Genomic DNA, 20,592 nt, shown 5'->3' with positions numbered 1-20,592 from the left:
AAGCAAAACGAAACATGGACAAATTGAGGTTTTCGTTGTTCTTTGTTCAAATTTCTCGACAGTTTAAAATTCCTGACGAAGTGCCAGCTGCAGGAACGAAGCTGAACCAAGGTTAAACGATGCTAACGAAAGTCAATGAAAGTCCAAATTTCTTGTGTCGTTAGGGCTTCGTTGCCCTTCGTTAAGTGCTGTGTGACTGGGCCATTAATGTGTTACTCATGTAATCTTTGTGACTGTGGTCCCAGCTCTCTTCAGGTCATTGACCAGGTCCTCCCGTGTAGTTCTGAGCTTTCCCAGAATCATCTTTATCCCACAAGGTGAGATCTTGCATGGAGCCCCAGACTGAGGAAGATTGACAGTCATCTTGTGTTTCTTCCACTTTCTAATAAATAATCAAAACAGTTGTCTTCTACCAAGCTGCTTGCCTGTTGTCCTCTACCAAGCTGCTTGCCTGTTGTCCTGTAGCCCATTCCAGCCTTGTGCAGGTCTACAGTTTTGTCCCTGGTTTCCTGAGACAGCTCTTTGCTCTTGGCCATGGTAGATAGGTTGGAGTGTGATTGATTGTGTTGACAGGTGTCTTTTCTACAAATAACGAGTTTAAACAGGTGCAATGAATGCAGGTAAAGAATGTAGAAGAGGAGGGCTTCTTAAAAAAAAAACTAACAGGTCTGTGAGAGCCAGAATTCGTGCTGGTTGGTAGGGGGTCAAATACTTATTTCATGCAATAAAATGCAAATTAATTATTTAAAAATCATACATTGTGATTTTCTGATTTTTTTTATTTCATTTTTTTTAGATTCTGTCTCTCACAGTTAAAGTGTAAATATGATAAAAATTACAGACCTCTCCATTCTTTGTAGGTGGAAAACATGCAAAATCAACAGTGGATCAAATACTTACTTGCCTCACTGTAGGTTTTGAAGGATTACATCAAAACCACTTAACAGATTCCCACCAAATTTGCATCACAGATACTTGTATTAGGGCATGGAAGACTACACTGAATTTTGGAGGTGATCCAGATCCAGATTGGCGGATGTCAGAAATCTCAGATTGCTCTTGTTTTTAAGAAATATTTTTTTCAAATTGAGGTTCACCAATCTGCCAAGGAAATTGGTAGGATCTGAGTGGACATTGTCCCAGGCTAAACTAGATTTAAAATGTATTGAACCAAACCCAGACTGAAGAAGAAACTCTGATTAAAGATCGCAGCAACACATCTGACACATGGATTCTAACTCTGAATTTAGTATTGGACTGGCAAATGCTGGAACAAGAGAATTAACACGTTGAGGAAACAATCTATTTCCTGTACATTGAGTGTGACTGCAGTGAGTCAGGTTGGATCTGCAGGTTTTACACACACAGAGAGTTCAAACATTCTGACATCAGCTGCCCCAGTATTCCACTGTGGCCTCACACACCTGTCATTACTTAAAGATAAAATAATAATTGCTAACAACCAGGCCATTTAGTAATAATTCTGCTCCTCACAGCCATTTGTCAAGTGATAATTCACAGTTACACCTTAGTGGCTTATGCAGGGTTGGCGACCAAGTAGTTTGTCTGTTTGGTTTCAGTGCGGAAGGTTCTGTGTTCAAATCCCACTCCTGTCACATTTCTCCATGTAATGTGGAGTTGCATCAGGAAGGGCATCCTGCATAAAAAAGTGCCAAAATTAATACGCAAATCCACCTTGGATCTGCTGTGGCGACCCCGAGTGAAAACAAGGGAGCAGCTGAAGGGACTCACTTTTTACCTTAATGACTTATATTGGACAAATTTCAATTTGTTCAGGTTTTCGACTATTTTAGAAAATATTTTTAAAAAAATATAGAACAAATAATTACAACCCCAATTCCAATGAAGTTGGGACGCTGTGTCAAATATAAATAAAAACAGAATACAGTGATTTGCAAATCCTCTTCAACCTATATTCAATTGAATACACCACAAAGACAAAATATTTAATGTTCAAACTGATAAACTTTATTTTTTTTAATTTTATTATTATTATTTTTTTTTTTTTTTTTTTTGTGCAAATATTTGCTCATTTTAAAATGGATGCCTGCAACACGTTTCAAAAAAGCTGGGACAGTGGTATGTTTACCACTGTGTTACATCACCTTTCCTTCTAACAACACTCAATAAGCGTTTGGGAACTGAGGACACTAATTGTTGAAGCTTTGTAGGTGGAATTCTTTCCCATTCTTGCTTGATGTGCAACTTCAGTTGTTCAACAGTCCAGGTCTCCGTTGTCGTGTTTTGCGCTTCATAATGCGCCACACATTTTCAATGGGCGACAGGCCTGGACTGCAGGCAGGCCAGTCTAGTACCCGCACTCTTTTACTACGAAGCCACACTGTTGTAACACGTGCAGAATGTGGCTTGGCATTGTCTTGCTGAAATAAGCAGGGACATCCCTGAAAAAGATGTTGCTTAGATGGCAGCATGTGTTGCTCCAAAACCTGGATGTACCTTTCAGCATTAATGGTGCTATCACAGATGTGTAAGTTGCCCATGTCATGAGCACTAACACACCCCCATACCATCACAGATGCTGGCCTTTGAACTTTGCGCTGGTAACAATCTGGATAGTCTTTTTCCTCTTTTGTCCAGAGGACACAACGTCTACGATTTCCAAAAACAATTTGAAATGTGGACTTATCAGACAGCACACTTTGACTTTGCGTCTGTCCATTTCAAATCAGCTTGAGCCCAGAGAAGGCAGCGATGTTTCTGGATGTTGTTGATGTATGGCTTTTGCTTTGCATGCTAGAGTTTTAACTTGCACTTGTACATGTAGCGACGAACTGTGTTAACTGACAATGGTTTTCTGAAGTGTTCCTGAGCCACGCGGTAAGATCCTTTACACAATGATGTTGGTTTTTAATGCAGTGCTGCCTGAGGGATCGAAGGTCACAGGCATTCAATGTTGGTTTTTGTTCTTGCCGCTTACATGTAGAAAGTTCTCCAGATTCTCTGAATTTTCTGATTATGGACTGTAGATATTGGAATCCCTAAATTCCTTGCAATTGAACGTTGAGAAACATTGTTCTTATACTGTTGGACTATTTTTTTCATGCAGTTGTTCATAAAGTGGTGATCCTCACCCCATCTTTACTTGTGAACAGCTGCTCCTTTTATCTCCACTCATGAGTGTCCTCAGTTCTCAAACGCTTGAGTGTTGTTAGAAGGAAAGGTGATGTAACACAGTGGTAAACATACCACCGTCCCAGCTTTTTTGAAACATGTTGCAGCCATCCATTTCAAAATGAGCAAACATTTGCACAAAAACAATAAAGTTTATCAGTTTGAACATTAAATATTTTGTCTTTGTGGTGTATTCAATTAATATAGGTTGGAGAGGATTTGCAAATTTACATTTTACACAACATCCCAACTTCTTTGGAATTGGGGTTGTATCTGTATTAGTTGATCCTCTAGTCTGGAATTTGTGTAGAAGATAAATTTTCCTTCATGTGGAGCATGAACGAAAACCAACATTACCTGTAGATTAATTTCTAGCAGTAATAATGACACAGGACTCCATGGCAGGTAAAACGTGTGTGTTTTGCACATATTTGTCAGTGAGCCAGGAGAGTCGCCCTACATCACGTCAGCTGGTTTCCAGTTCCTCCTGCTGGACACTACCTCCCAGCTGTGGTACTTCATGCTGCAGTACCTCAAAACCGCACAGGTGAGTCTTTGCACCATTGAAGTGGATTTAGAATTCAAGGCTTATTTTGTAGGTGGAGATCATGACTCATCTAAATTCGGGCACTGTGGGTGTGGAATGATTACATCCTTGAATCAGTACTGCGGGCTTTCAATGACTTTTTTGGACTGGGCCATCAAAGGTGTATCTGTATGCAATGAAAGCATCAAGCCTTCAGAGACATTCACTTATCTCAGCACTGATATTCATGTCTCCGGGTTCCACTACACACACATGAAGCTCCACGTCAGGAGTCCCACAACACACCAACACGTGAAGCTCCGCGTCAGGAGTCCCACAATACACCAACACGTGAAGCTCCGCGTCAGGAGTCCCACTGCACACCAACACATGAAGCTTTGCATTTGGAGTCCCACTACACACCAACACATGAAGCTTTGCATTAGGAGTCCCACAACACACCAACACGTGAAGCTCCGCATCACGAGTCCCACTGCACACCAGCACGTGAAGTTTCGCATTTGGAGTCCCACTACACACCAACACATGAAGCTTCGCGTTAGGAGTCCCACTACACACCAACAAATGAAGCTTCGCGTTAGGAGTCCCACTACACACCAACACATGAAGCTTCGCATTAGGAGTCCCACTACACACCAACACATGAAGCTTTGCGTTAGGAGTCCCACTACACACCAACACATGAAGCTTCGCGTTAGGAGTCCCACTACACACCAACACATGAAGCTTCGCGTTAGGAGTCCCACTACACACCAACGCGTGAAGCTTTCGGTTAGGAGTCCCACTACACACCAACGCGTGAAGCTTTGCGTTAGGAGTCCCACTACACACCAACACATGAAGCTTCGTGTTAGGAGTCCCACTACACACCAACGCGTGAAGCTTTCGGTTAGGAGTCCCACTACACACCAACGCGTGAAGCTTTGCGTTAGGAGTCCCACTACACACCAACACATGAAGCTTTCTGTTAGGAGTCCCACTACACACCAACGCGTGAAGCTCCGCGTCAGGAGTCCCACTGCACACCAACACATGAAGCTTAGGCATTTGGAGTCCCACTGCACACCAAAACATGAAGCTTCGCGTTAGGAGTCCCACTGCACACCAACACGTGAAGCTTCGCGTTAGGAGTCCCACTACACACCAATGTGTGAAGCGCCGTGTCAGGAGTCCCACTACACACCAACGCGTGAAGCGCCGTGTCAGGAGTCCCACTACACACCAACACGTGAAGCTCCGCGTTTGGAGTCCCACTACACACCAACACGTGAAGCTCCGCGTTTGGAGTCCCACTACACATCAACATGTGAAGCTCCGCGTTTGGAGTCCCACTACACACCAACGCGTGAAGCTTCGCGTTAGGAGTCCCACTACACACCAACACGTGAAGCTCCGCGTTAGGAGTCCCACTACACACCAACGCGTGAAGCGCCACGTCAGGAGTCTCACTACACACCAACGCGTGAAGCGCCGCGTCAGGAGTCTCACTACACACCAACGCATGAAGCGCCGCATCAGGAGTCTCACTACACACCAACGCGTGAAGCGCCGCGTCAGGAGTCCCACTACACACCAACGTGTGAAGCGCCGCGTCAGGAGTCTCATTACACACCAACGCGTGAAGCGCCGTGTCACGAGTCTCAATACACACCAACACGTGGAACTTGAAGGTTCTGTGGATCTCTTTAAATGAACTCTGATCTTTAGTTCTTTCCATTGATTTTCTATTGGGTTCAGGTTAGGTGATTGGCTGGACCATTCTACCAGCTTTATTTTCATTCTCTGAAACCAACTAATTTCTTTGGCTTTGTGTTTGGGATCATTGTCTTACTGAAATGTCCACCATCATATAATCTTCATCCTGCTGGTAGATGGCAGTAGATTTTTATCAAGACTCTCTCGGCACATTTTTCCATTCATCCATCCTTCAATTATATGAAGTGTTTCAGTGCTGTCTGCTGAAAAACAGCCACAGTATTGTGGATGATCACACACCCCTCACACTCACTCTTCACCCTCCTACCGTCTGGAAAAAGGTACCAAAGCATCCGGGCCCTCACTTCCAGACTGTGCAACATCTTCTTCCCGAAAATAATCAGACTCCTCAACAATCAGAGTCTGGTCTAAACAGTCACACATATTCCAGTGACTGGACTACAATGCACGCGCGTGCACACACACACACACAATCTCATCTTTTAAGAGTGCAATGTTTACAGTCAATAACTGCTGCTATGCTTTTCACTTTATAAAAAATGGTCACAACCGCACTTTACTGCTTACCTGTATTTATTATGGTTTATCATGATAAACCATAATAATATTCTTTGTAGCACCTTCGGTCCTGGAGGAACGTTGTTTCGTTTCACTGTATATATGGTTGAAATGACAATAAAACAACTTGAACTTCATGTTCCCACCTCCGAATTTTACTGTTGGTATGGTGTTTTTCGGCTGATGTGGAGAGACATTTGACCTCCAAGCATGGTGTGTATTATGGCATCCAAACAGTTCAGTTTTGTCTCATCTGACAAGACTGTATTGTCACAGTATTTGACAGGTTTGTCTAAATCAAGGGTCTTCAACTCCAGCCCTCGAGTGCTGGTGTCCTGCACCTTTTAGATGTGTCCCTAGTCCAACACACCTGAATCAAATGGCTGAATTACCTCCTCAGTATGCAGCCAAGTTCTCCAGAGTGCTGCTAATGACCTCATTAATTGACTCAGCAAGAAGCTCAGCAATGGTGCCTCACCTTCTTGCTAACCACTAATCCACTGTGCCGCCCATAATTATTAGATGGACCTCACCAACACAACTCAGTCACCTCAAAAAGACCATGTCCTCTTATGCTGTGGAAGAACAATTAGCTTTGAATTTAGGAAAACCTGCAAACTACAAAAGGACAGCTTTCAATGTCAGAATCCTTGGAAAAATACAAAGATGCCATAATGTTGAGAAATTGACAAAATAATTATGCCTTTTATGTTCTTTCATGTACTAGCACACAAACATTAATGACATATTAGGCCAATTTTGTTGCAGTTGAAAGGTTTTCTTGACACAACTTGCAGAAGTTTGAAATTAAAGCTTGCAGAGTGTTTTGATTTTACACATTTGCTGTTAATAAGGTAACAGGCTGAGTGTCGGCACTGGGCCTAACTCTTATCAAGACAAACTTAGGGAATACATGTAATTCATGAACTGTAACAAACACACCGGTGGTTATCCACTTGTCCCCTTTACTGCATATGATACAGGCTGCTGGTAAAATAGTTCACTTTCTGAACCAGGCTGGTGCTACCACTTCTTAAGTGTGTTGTTTTTTTTGTTTGTTTTTTTGTTTGTTTGTTTGTTTTTTTTGGCTGGTGGTTCATTCAGTGGTGCAGCGTCTTGATCTTTGGCTTTGTTTTCAGCCTGAAGAATGAGGAGGATCACATTTAATTAGTCAATCAAACAATCAATTTTATTCATATAGCGCCAAATCACAACAAACAGTTGCCCCAAGGCGCTTTATATTGTAAGGCAAAAGCCATACAATAATTACAGAAAAACACCAACGGTCAAAACGATCCCCTGTGAGCAAGCACTTGGTGACAGTGGGAAGGAAAAACTCCCTTTTAACAGGAAGAAATCTCCAGCAGAACCAGGCTCAGGGAGGGGCAGTCTTCTGCTGGGACTGGTTGGGGTTGAGGGGAGAGAATCAGGAAAAAGACATGCTGTGGAAGAGAGCAGAGATCAATCACTAATGATTAAATGCAGAGTGGTGCATACAGAGCAAAAAGAGAAAGAAACACTCAGTGCATCATGGGAACCCCCCAGCAGTCTAAGTCTATAGCAGCATAACTAAGGGATGGTGCAGGGTCACCTGATCCAGCCCTAACTATAAGCTTTAGCAAAAAGGAAAGTTTTAAGCCTAATCTTAAAAGTAGAGAGGGTGTCTGTCTCCCTGATCTGAATTGGGAGCTGGTTCCACAGGAGAGGAGCCTGAAAGCTGAGTATTGAGTATTATTGAGTGTTGTTAGAAGGAAAGGTGATGTAGCGCAGTGGTAAACATACCACTGTCCCAGCTTTTTTGAAACGTGTTGCAGGCATCCATTTTAAAATGATGAAATATTTGCACAAAAACAATAAAGTTTATCAGTTTGAACATTAAATATCTTGTCTTTGTGGTGTATTCAATTGAACATAGGTTGAAGAGGATTTGCAAATCATTGTATTCTGTTTTTATTTGCATTTTACACAGCATCCTAACTTCATTGGAATTGGGGTTGTAAATAAGGTCCAAGACATATGAATGACTTAGAAATGTACATGTATCCATCCCCTGCCTCCCATTCCACTCTTAAAAACCCTAGGAACTACAAGTAAGCCTGCAGTCTGAGAGCGAAGTGCTCTATTGGGGTGATATGGTACTATGAGGTCCCTAAGATAAGATGGGACCTGATTATTCAAAACCTTGTAAGTAAGAAGAAGAATTTTAAATTCTATTCTAGAATTAACAGGAAGCCAATGAAGAGAAGCCAATATGGGTGAAATATGCTCTCTCCTTCTAGTCCCTGTCAGTACTCTAGCTGCAGCATTTTGAATTAACTGAAGGCTTTTCAGGGAACTTTTAGGACAACCTGATAATAATGAATTACAATAGTCCAGCCTAGAGGAAATAAATGCATGAATTAGTTTTTCAGCATCACTCTGAGACAAGACCTTTCTAATTTTAGACATATTGCGCAAATGCAAAAAAAAAGCAGTCCTACATATTTGCTTAATATGTGCATTGAAGGACATATCCTGATCAAAAATGACTCCAAGATTTCTCACAGTATTACTAGAGGTCAGGGTAATGCCATCCAGACTAAGGATCTGGTTAGACACCATGTTTCTAAGATTTGTGGGGCCAAGTACAATAACTTCAGTTTTATCTGAATTTAAAAGCAGGAAATTAGAGGTCATCCATGTCTTTATGTCTGTAAGACATTCCTGCAGTTTAAGTAATTGGTGTGTGTCCTCTGGCTTCATGGATAGATAAAGCTGGGTATCATCTGCATAATAATGAAAATTTAAGCAATGCCGTCTAATAATACTGCCTAAGAGAAGCATGTATAAAGTGAATAAAATTGATCCTAGCACAGAACCTTGTGGAACTCCATAATTAACCTTAGTCTGTGAAGAAGACTCCCCATTTACATGAACAAATTGTAATCTATTAGATAAATATGATTCAAACCACCGCAGCGCAGTGCCTTTAATACCTATGGCATGCTCTAATCCCTGTAATAAAATTTTATGGTCAACAGTATCAAAAGCAGCACTGAGGTCTAACAGGACAAGCACAGAGATGAGTCCACTGTCTGAGGCCATAAGAAGATCATTTGTAACCTTCACTAATGCTGTTTCCGTACTATGATGAATTCTAAAACCTGACTGAAACTCTTCAAATAGACCATTCCTCTGCAGATGATTAGTTAGCTGTTTTACAACTACCCTTTCAAGAATCTTTGAGAGAAAAGGAAGGTTGGAGATTGGCCTATAATTAGCTAAAATAGCTGGGTCAAGTGATGGCTTTTTAAGTAATGGTTTAATTACTGCCACCTTAAAAGCCTGTGGTACATAGCCAGCTATTAAAGATAGATTGATCATATTTAAGATCGAAGCATTAATTAATGGTAGGGCTTCCTTGAGCAGCCTGGTAGGAATGGGGTCTAATAGACATGTTGATGGTTTGGAGGAAGTAACTAATGAAAATAACTCAGACAGAACAATCGGAGAGAAAGAGTCTAACCAAATACCAGCATTACTGAAAGCAGCCAAAGATAACGATATGTCTTTGGGATGGTTATGAGTAATTTTTTCTCTAATAGTTAAAATTTTATTAGCAAAGAAAGTCATGAAGTCATTACTAGTTAAAGTTAAAGGAATACTCAGCTCAATAGAGCTCTTACTCTTTGTCAGCCTGGCTACAGTGCTGAAAAGAAACCTGGGGTTGTTCTTATTTTCTTCAATTAGTGATGAGTAGTAAGATGTCCTAGCTTTGCGGAGGGCTTTTTTATAGAGCAACAGACTCTTTTTCCAGGCTAAGTGAAGATCTTCTAAATTAGTGAGACGCCATTTCCTCTCTAACTTACGGGTTATCTGCTTTAAGCTGCGAGTTTGAGTTATACCTCAGAGTCAGGCACTTCTGATTTAAGGCTCTCAGCATCCAAAGTTGTGCTCAATGAGGATGTAAAACTATTGACAAGATAATCTATCTCACTCACAGAGTTTAGGTAGCTACTCTGCACTGTGTTGGTATATGGCATTGGAGAACATAACAAAGAAGGAATCATATCCTTAAACCTAGTTACAGCGCTTTCCGAAAGACTTCTACTGTAATGAAACTTATTCCCCACTGCTGGGTAGTCCATTAAAGTAAATGTAAATGTTATTAAGAAATGATCAGACAGAAGGGGGTTTTCAGGGAATACTGTTAAGTCTTCAACTTCCATACCATAAGTCAGAACAAGATCTAAAGTATGGTTAAAGTGGTGGGTGGACTCATTTACATTTCGAGCGAAGCCAATGGAGTCTAATAATAGATTATATACAGTGTTGAGGCTGTCATTCTCAGCATCTATGTGGATGTTAATGGGGGTCTCAGCGAAATCCCGCAGACAACCGGCTACATCCATGTGCGTTTTTGTCTAAGAAACTGTCCTCAACGGAACGGAATTACGGCATCGGCGACCGCGAACTGTTAGCGGTAAAAGTGGCCTTGGGGGAGTGGCGGCACTGGCTAGAGGGGGCACAATACCCATTTGTGGTCTACACAGACCATAAAAATCTTGAATACCTCCGCACCGCAAAATGCCTTAACTCTCATCAGGCCTGTTGGTCCATTTTTTTTCAGTCGTTTCAATTTCACCTTGTCCTACCGTCCGGGCTCTAAAAATGGTAAACCAGATGCTTTATCTCGTCAGGGGAGCCTGTTGACGCGTCCGTAGAGCTGGAGTCGATTCTGCCCTCCTCCTGTTTTGTGGCCGCCCTTACTTGGGACATCGAGTCACGTATAAGATCCGCTGTAGGGGATGCACCAATCCCCACTGGGTGTCCACGAGGGAAGCTTTTCGTTCCTCCGGCCCTCAGGGGCGAAACCATACGCTGGTGCCACGACACTCGTATGTTTTGTCACTCAGGTATTAGGAAGACCCTTTACCTTGTGCAGCGGAGATTCTGGTGGCCTGGCATAGTCAAAGATGTCTCAGAATATGTATCTGCCTGTCAAGTTTGTGCTATGCACAAATCGTCCAATCAACCGCCCGCTGGTGCCATACTGCTGTTACCAATCCCAGTTCGTCCATGGTCTGACATCTCGATGGATTTTGTAATTGGGTTTCCTCCTTCCAAGGGACATACGGTGGTGTTGACTGTCATTGACCGCTTATCTAAAATGGTCCATTTTATACCTTTGAGCAAACTCCCGTCGGCTAAAGAAACTGCTGTGGTAATGTTGAATCACATCTTCAAGCTACATGGGTTGCCTCAGGATATAGTATCTGACCGGGGCCCACAGTTCGTGTCCCATTTTTGGAGGGAGTTTTGCCGTCTCCTTGGGGTCACCTCCAGCTTAACCTCGGGCTACCACCCACAGGCCAATGGGCAGGCGGAGCGGGTTAATCAGGAGTTGGAGAAAGGGCTTCGGTTGCTAGCGTCACGTCATCCCGCTTCCTGGGCCGATCAACTCCCTTGGGTGGAACTCGCACACAACTGTTTGCCCTCCGCTTCCACTGGTTACTCTCCGTTCCACGTGGTCTTCGGTCATCAGCCCGCGTTCTTCTCTTCTGTCGACCTTAACTCCCCGGTTCCTTCGGCGCTTAGCCTGATCTTCCGTTGCCAACGTACCTGGGAGCGGGCTCAAGCTCTTCTGTTGCGTTCTGCGGTCTCTTATAAAGCCTCCGCTGACCGTAAACGGTCTGCCGCTCCTTCTTACGCCATGGGCCAGAAGGTATGGTTATCGACCCATCATCTGTCCCTTAAGGGCGTGCCCCGGAAACTGGCCTCCCCGGTTTGTTGGACCGTTCCCAATCTCCAGGGTCATCAATCCTGTCTCAGTCCGTCTTCGTCTCCCCCGGTCCATGCGTGTCCATCCCACGTTTCACGTCAGTTGTGTCAAACCCGTTTGGTCGAGCGTTTTGTGGCCTCCGGCCGTTCCCCTGCCGTCCACCCGCTAAGTGGATGGTGGCCCTGTTTTTTCTGTGCGCCGGCTCTTGGTCTCTCGCCGTCGTGGGCGCGGTTTGCAGTATTTGGTTGACTGGGCGGGGTTTGGTCCTGAGGAGCGGTCGTGGGTCCCCTCCCATTTTGTTTTAGATCCTGGTCTTGTTCGTGCTTTTCATGCTGCCCACCCTGCTGCGCCTGGGCCGCCCGGGGTCGGCCGTGGCGGTGGGGGTACTGTCAGGGTGTGAGGTTGCTCTGTTTTGCCTGGTTTTGTTTTTTCTGTTTGATTGTTCTTTTATTTGTTTCTTCTTTTGTGTGGTCTTTTTCTGTGTCTCTCTTGGTGGGTGTGTCTCTGCCTTCTGGACCACGCCCTGTTCTGGGCTCCTCCCCGCGCACCTGCTGTCTATCTTCTGCTAATCACCTGGATGTATATATACTGCTCATTTTGCTCTGTTTCCTTGCCAGATTGATGCGTCCTGTGCCTTCTCTCCAGCCTTTGATTCCGTGTTCTGCCCGCCTCATAGTGTCCTCGACCTCCAGCCTGTTTATTCCGACCTCGTCTTAGCCTGATGTTTTTGGTTCTGTCGCTGTGTTTTTTGGACTGCCTTTTTGTGTACCGACCCTTGCTGTATCCTCCACTATAGACTTCCAACCAGAGCTACCCGTGTGAGCCTTGCATTTGTGTCCAAGCCAATCATCCCGACAGTTAAAATCACCCACTATAATTATCTTATCTGAGCTAAGCACTAAGTCAGACAAAAGGTCTGAAAATTCACAGAGAAACTCACAGTAACGACCAGGTGGACGATAGATAACAACAAATAACACTGGTTTTTGGGACTTCCAGTGTGGATGGACAAGACTAAGAGTCAAGCTTTCAAATGAATTAAAGCTCTGTCTGGGTTTTTGATTAATTAATAAGATGGAGTGGAAGATTGCTGCTAATCCTCCCACTCGGCCCGTGCTACGAGCATTCTGGCAGTTAGTGTGACTCGGGGGTGTTGACTCATTTAAACGAACATATTCATCCTGCTGTAACCTAATGAGACTTAATGTTTAATAGACCACATTTAACTGTTTTAGTCTGTGGTGCAGTTGAAGGTGCTATATTATTTTTTCTTTTTGAATTTTTATGTTTAAATAGATTTTATTGGTTGTTGGTGGTCTGGGAGCAGGCACCGTCTCTACGGGGATGGGGTATTGGGGGGATGGCAGGGGGAGAGAAGCTGCAGAGAGGTGTGTAAGACTACAACTCTGCTTCCTGGTCCCAACCCTGGATAGTCATGGTTTGGAGGGTTTAATAAAATTGGCCAGATTTCTAGAAATGAGAGCTGCTCCATCCAAAGTGGGATGGATGCTGTCTCTCCTAACAAGACCAGGTTTTCCCCAGAAGCTTTGCCAATTATCTGTGAAGCCCACCTCATTGTTTGGACACCACTCAGACAGCCAGCAATTCAAGGAGAATTAGTGGTTACAAATGTATTCAATTAAAAACATACTAAATGTACATGTATGTATGTTGTCTGCTCTGTACAGTGACCGCAAGCATCCATGTGCAAGTAAAGGAAGAACCCTTTAAACAGGTAAACAGGGCCTTCAAGTACTCCATCAACAGTGAGACCTGAAATATTCCACAATATTCTCCTAATGTACCTTGGTGATCAGATTTACGAGGGTAGGCTGAAAAGTTCTAAGGCTCACCATGAAGGAGTAATGCATTAACTGCATCATAGTGAGCCTTAGAACTTTTCAGCCTACCTCGTATGTCGGTGAGTTGACAATAACACGTCGGCTGAAACCTGAAGTCGGGGTGACAATATCATGAAAGGACTTTCCTCCATTTTGCCAGGATTTACAGCAGTCGATGACCTTAATCCACCTTGCTGCTGTTATTGGGGTGGATTTCTCATAATTTACAGATCAAGGGTGGGAAAAACATTTAATTACTGCTTCTCTAGCTAGCGAGCCATTGTCGCTGACTGAATGGTCGCCCCCAAAAATTGGTCCACCCTGCCTTCACTGCGCATGCGTCATTTGGGACCACAGCAGCACGTCTGAGTCTGACTCTCTACACCCAAAGCTATCAAAGTGAATAATGTGATTATTATCCGTCAGATGACAAAGTAAAACCTCTTAAATCATTCTAAAGTCAGTTTTAAGTAGAAACAAGGCCGTTTTAAGCAGAAACGAGGCAATAAGTGAGCCGCTACTGACGCTTTGAAATGACTGAGGTGCAGTGACCGCAGCAGCTTGTCTGGCTGCGGCGCTCTGATTGCTTCCCCCATCTTTTATGTTTTATGATGAAATAATGCTGAATTTATGTGGAAATGATTGTTGTACAAAAGTTTTAGATATCTGTCACTGAGATAGATGATGACTGGAGTGCAGTTTGAAGCAGAAATGTCGTGATAATCGGTGAACCGTGGCTGCTGCACAGAAATGACACATGCACAGTAAAGGCAGGGCAGACCAATTTTTAGGGGGGGCCGTTCGGTTGGTGACACTGGCACTCGCCATATTGTTTACATGCACACCTACATACACATACATTACAGTCACCTACCATCCCTGGTTCTCAAGACCAGGCATCTAAGTGGCTCTATTTTACTTTATTCTACTCTTCTATTCTACTCTTCCTTTTTTAGATATTTAGATATAACTTAGTATACACTAGTAGAGCTCTACCTTAGAAATGGAATATATTCTAGAAGACATACCTTACTGAATTTTCATGCTGCTAGGATGTGAAAGCTGAGCAGTGATTGGTTCAGACGGATCACGTGGGGGTTCCGTTTCTCGGTGAAAAAATTAGATACATTTTTTTTCTTGGGTTTATATATCACTGCTGTGCAGAGTAGAGATGGACTCCATGAAATGTGCTTTTCTATATTTTTTGCAAAATTGTGTAAAATAATTTAGACCAACTTTATTGGAACGGAATGTAAAAAACAATTTTTCATCTGATCGCCTGTATGGACACAAACCTTTATGTCATGAAATACATATTTGTTGTTTTACATACATAGATTGTATGTAATTTAAGAAAGCTGGGTCATAGATCAGGAAGGGCATGTCCCCCTGCTCCGCTGTTGCATTAAACTGAAAAATCTCCAATCGGTCTCACCGATTTTGTGCTACTTGTGCTACCTGTCACCAGTGTTTCCTTTACAAAAGCTGTAAAATTATTAGGAATATATTATAAATTCAGCAGCATGTGTTTATGTGTTTTCTTAAAAAATAAATAAAAATGTTTCAGCACATTTTCTGTTTCCGATGCAGTCGAGCCAGTTAATTTTCCGTCCTCTTCCTTCTTGTAAATTGCCTTACAGTGATTACATTTAAATATTTTGGAAGAGCATGAGAAAGAAAAAATAATGCCCCCACACACAAAAAAAAGAAGAAAATGTGGTTTGCAAATATGATTAATTTTGTATACTTAAAAGAGCAAATTTGGCAGAGATTTAAGAAATTTTTGCTCAGGAAATTTTTGCTTTGGTCAGGTGCACTTTATAGTTGATCTCTGTAACAGGCAGAGAGAAACCCCGCCAGGCCAGAAATATTTTGTTGACACCATCCATTAATGTGGATGTCTGTATTTCACTGGAGGTAACCTGATGTTTCTTTTTTTTTTTTTTTTTTAAACTGTAGCTGGTTGGTGCGTGAATGATTAAATGTGCTGATGATTCTGTCATTGTATCTCTTTTAAATAGATGACCAAGACCACGGCCCTGTCATGTCAGATTTTATCAGTTGGTGTAATTTATCGTTTTTAAACATCAGTGTGAACAAGACCAAACACATGATTATTGAGTTTAGAAAAAAAAAACAGGAAGCCATCTCCCCTGTAGTTATTAATAGTGTGGCTGTGGAAATTGTACATAATTTTAAAAACTTTGAGACTTTTATTGACAATAGACTTATGTTTGAGCATCATATGGAGCAGGTATGTAAGAAAGCTCACCAAGGTATGTATTTTTATCATCAACTCAAACATTTGAATGTGAACAGCACTTTTATGAAGATGTTTTATTGAATTTGTTCTTACCTTTTCTTTTATTTGCTGGTATGGGTTTTGAACTTTAAAAAATATCTGCATCATATTATAAATGAGTGTAACTCATGTACAAATAATACATAGTCAGGTGCTGGAAAGCCAAACTGTTCACTGCGTGAAAGTGACCAGAAGTTTGAGTGCCTAGCAAAAAAACCACTGAATGTTAACAAAACAATACATAATGTCTTTTTTTTTTCCTTTATACAATAGAGAATTGGAAGATCGGGTAGAGATAGAGAATTATGCTGGGCCAGGTTCCTGACAGCCATCGCTGTGCAGCGCCCTGAGTGGGTCCAATAGTTTTTACGTTGATGTTTATATTTCTGTTGCAGTCACGTGGGATGGACCTGGTGGAGATCTTGTCATTCTTGTTCCAGCTCAGTTTCTTGACTCTGGGTCGAGTGAGTTCACAGCTATTTGCTTGTGTATATTCTTGGAGCATATTATAGCTGTGCTAAAAAGAAACATGTCAAAGTGAGGTTTTGTTGTCTTGTTGCATGCTTCAGGATTACTCGGTGGAGGGGATGAGCGAGTCGTTACTGACCTTCTTACAACACCTTAGAGAGTTTGGCTTGGTCTTCCAGAGGAAGGTAAGGCAGTGAAAACATTTAGTTCTCTGTTGTTTTTCTGTTTAATAAGGAAAGAAGCTGAGCCCTTGTTACAGCAAAAATGGGATTTCACCTGTATCACACCTACAATATCAACTTGAACCTCATGAAGTCCCTAAGATTTAAAAACTTAGAAACTGAGGTAGGTCTGTGGGTTGTTTTGTTTTTCAAGCACATGCATGTTTTTGTTTTTGTTTTTTCACATTGCTCCAAATAAGATTGAACACATGTGGCCACCATGAGTAAATGAGCTGCTTCCTGCACCTTTATTTCAGAACACTCCTTTATTGTGCAGCCAATCTGAGCACTTTATAAGTTGGCAATGAATCAGATGGGGCAAAATTTGTCATCCTGACAGACACCACAAAAACAAACTGCTACTTCCAATTTTGTGGTTGTTTACAGTCCAGTGATGTATCAAAAAAAAAAAACCTAGCACAATAGAGACCAAAAGCTGTTTGTGGGAGCAGATTGGACAGACACTATGGTCCTGCTGAAAGTGAGTGCTTTTATCTTAGTAAGCATTATAAACTGTTTATTGTTGTCATAGAAACAAATCCCACAAACAGGGCTTTTTGAAAATGAAAACAATGAAGTGCATCTGTGTTCCCTGTCAACGCTTTTCTGCTAGAAAAAAATGTAATATGGATGCAAGGCCTTATTATTTGCAAATAGTGCTCATACAGTAAAGGCATCCTGACCGGTAAAACCAGCCCATATTGCATAAAGTAGAGCAAACTGGCTTATCATGACTCCTCAAATCATCATGGTGTTAGTCTCAGAGTTTCTGAACATCCTCACTACTTGCATAATGACTGTGTTGTTTTTGACACCAGAACGTGAACATACACAGGAAACATTTTCAGCTTTTAATTTCACTGAAGCTCTAAAGTGTTACATAAAGGAGGAACTGTGATGAACCTATGACCTTTCTCAGGAATATTTTAGTGGGTGAGCTTCAGTAACCCTGTCACACTATAGCACGAATGAGCGCGAATGCTGTTTGAGTTACCCGAATGGGGAAAAACAGCCAGAATTCGAGCCTCATTTGTATGGGACAGACATTTGTACAGCCATGTATGAATGCCGTATGAATACACAGAATGTGTTTCGAAGGTGCCTCGAATGAGTCGCGCACATTCAGAATGCAGTAGCTCCAGAATCTAGGTCGACTACTCAGAGTGCAGGTTGAATACGGACTCTCTCTCTCTCCCACCCACCCACCCACCCACCAGAGAATCACCTGATCAGATACATGTTCATGCCCTCTCATGGGTTACATAGTATATGTGAATTATCATCATCATCATAGCTGTAACATCACATGCAGCTACGTGGCGCCCTACCCCACAGTGAGTCAAAGGGTCTGCGCGGTGCCCCACTTATGCCCATAATGTCCATGCCATTACAGATCCATTGTCAGTCAGCACCTGCGCAGCACCTCTGATAGTTGTTTAACATCCAGAATGAGCATAATATCACAGATCCAATGTCAGTCAACCTCGTGTCAGAGCATGTAGCTGTATGATCATGCTATCATGGCTGTTAGACCTCATACAGATGGCCGCACTGTGCGTCAGCACGTCTTCCTGACATGCAGCACCTGAGATGGTGGCATAATGTCCAGAATGAGCATGATATCACACATCCATTGTCAAACCCACCTCATGTCAGAGGATGTATCGCTGCGCATGTTGGACACAGTGATACAGGTACATTATGTTTCCCATAAGTGAGGATGTCATTGTACCTGTAATCTCAAGCCTATTATGGATGTGACAGCACGATCAGCCGTGCGCAGTGTAGCACGGCTCTGAGACACACTGAGTGGCTGTGACACATGGTGTATTCGGTGTGATTGCATAATGTTCACGTCTAGTGTTCATGTTCAGGCTCTAGTGTGACAGGTATAAATGTGAGTCTACTGCCAGGAAAAATTAGATTAATTAAAAAATCCAGTTGAACACTTTGGGCCTGATTGACTAAAATTCCATATAACAAGTATTAGATTGAGTAGGTATTGTACAACTTTGCACATTGGATTGCTGAACTTTTGCAAGGGATTTACTACGTGTGTAAATTAAAGCATGTGGTCATGTAGACAGCAGTATGTAAATGAGGATTTTGCTTGTGTTAATGACTGTAAGCACAAAATAAAATTTAATCAGCCACTTGTAGTTTTGTGCAAAATGAAACAAACACACACATTTCAACTGAAAATGTTATTTATTGAATATTTACCAAATAAAAAGTGAATGTGCCTTTAAAATTGGTGGTTTACTATTCCATGTGAGGTGTGTGGTACACACACACCAGTGGTGGGCACAGCTAACCGAAAAGTTACCTTCAATAACCGGTAATCCACTAACTGAAAAGTTAACTTTTATAACGCTAAACTGATAAACCACACAAAAAAAAAATTAGCGGAAGTTACAGCTAACTGCTAACTTTTAGTATCGATTCAGTACACCGTCAGCTACTGATAAGCCAGTTTCGAGTTTAAGCACCCACAGGCTTCTGAGTAAATTCAAAGACGATCACAAACCCAAAACAAACAATGAGGTAGAGCTTTTGTCTTTATACATCCTGCTGGCTGCTGCAAAGAAGTGTTATTTATTTTTCGCACACAACAACACAGATGGTGGCAGAAGAGAGCAAACACAAGGCACTTTTCACTGAGGGTCACAACATAACTCATCACCAAACTTTTATTTGCAAGGCACAATGAATCTATAACACCAACAACACTGCTAAACTAACATTTACTACAATAATAATAAACTAGATACATTCATCACGAAATGCCCCGGGCACAGTATTATTTTCCATGCAAAGTGTAGTAATATGTACTTTATGGGGTGGGTATTTGGTTGAAGCCTTATGTGTTTGATGTAACCTGGGATATACAATGAAAAAATTGGAGATTGGCATAAAAGTTATTTAGAGGATGTGACAAACAGTGACCATAAAAAGTCGGTCACAGTCGCCAGCCTTGAAAACAAATGCAACCACTGGTGACCTTGAAATGGAAGTCAAGGTGACCGGCCTTCAAACCCATGAGAAGTACTCCTCCAAGGCATGTATGTACCCACCAAGTATGAAGTTTCTACGAGCAAAAGGTGCAGAGCTACGTTGTGGCAAAGGATTTGACAGTCGTGAGCGTTGGTGACCTTGAAAAGTAGGTCAAAGTCACTGGCCTTCGAACCCATGCGAAGTACTCCTTCAAGGCATGTACCCACCAAATATGAAGTTTCTGCCAGCAATAGGTGCAAAGCTACGTTGCGGCCAAGGATTTGACAGGTGTGACCACTGGTGACCTTGAAAAGTAGGTTGAGGTCACTGGCCTTCGAACCCGTGCGAAGTACTCCTCCAAGGCATGTACCTGCCAAATATGAAGTTTCCGCGAGCAGTAGGTGCGAAGCTACATTGCGGCCAAGGATTTGACAGTTGTGACCACTGGTGACCTTGAAAAGTAGGTCGAGGTCACTGGCTTTCGAACCCATGCAAAGTACTCCTCCAAGGCATGTACCCACCAAATATGAAGTTTCTGCGAACAATAGGTGCTGAGCTACGTTGCAGCGAATGAATTGCGGACGGATGGACGGACAGACAACCTGGATGCTATATGCCCCACCTCACGGCGCATAAAAACAAATCCCGAACTCCTGGGCTGAGCTCCTCACAGTGGCCTGACTGTTGCAAAACACACAACAGACAGGAACTAACATATGATTTTAGGGTTTACCAATGTTTTCGACCGTTAAACTTTACTCACTATGCCAGCAAAAAATGTTTCCACTTTCAGCGGACTGAAAGTTAGCGGAACTAAATTTACCAGAAGCTAAATGGTCCGCTGGTGGTTTTCAAAGTTAGCTGAAAAGCTAATACGGTAACGCAAAATTTAACTTTGCTAATTAGCGGTTATCAGAACTGCGCCCGCCACTGACACACACACACACACACACACACACACACACACACACACACACACACACACACACACACACACACACACACACACACACACACACACAGAGAGAGAG

At 42.5% G+C, this 20,592-nt stretch overlaps 1 protein-coding gene across 1 annotated transcript in view; it reads left to right on the top strand.

The window, feature by feature from the left end:
- Positions 1–20,592, top strand: part of gtf2h4 (general transcription factor IIH, polypeptide 4) — an 87,011-nt gene that overhangs the window by 53,426 nt on the left and 12,993 nt on the right. Inside the window, exons 5-7 of the mRNA XM_034160965.1 lie at positions 3,592–3,700; positions 16,274–16,342; positions 16,448–16,531. Of these exons, the coding sequence (XP_034016856.1) occupies positions 3,592–3,700; positions 16,274–16,342; positions 16,448–16,531 (262 nt within the window). The remainder of the gene's footprint in view (positions 1–3,591; positions 3,701–16,273; positions 16,343–16,447; positions 16,532–20,592) is intronic.

Source organism: Thalassophryne amazonica, chromosome 20, assembly GCF_902500255.1.
Source record: "Thalassophryne amazonica chromosome 20, fThaAma1.1, whole genome shotgun sequence".
Classification (NCBI taxonomy): Eukaryota; Metazoa; Chordata; class Actinopteri; order Batrachoidiformes; family Batrachoididae; genus Thalassophryne; species Thalassophryne amazonica.
This window is presented reverse-complemented; position numbering and strand designations above follow the sequence as displayed.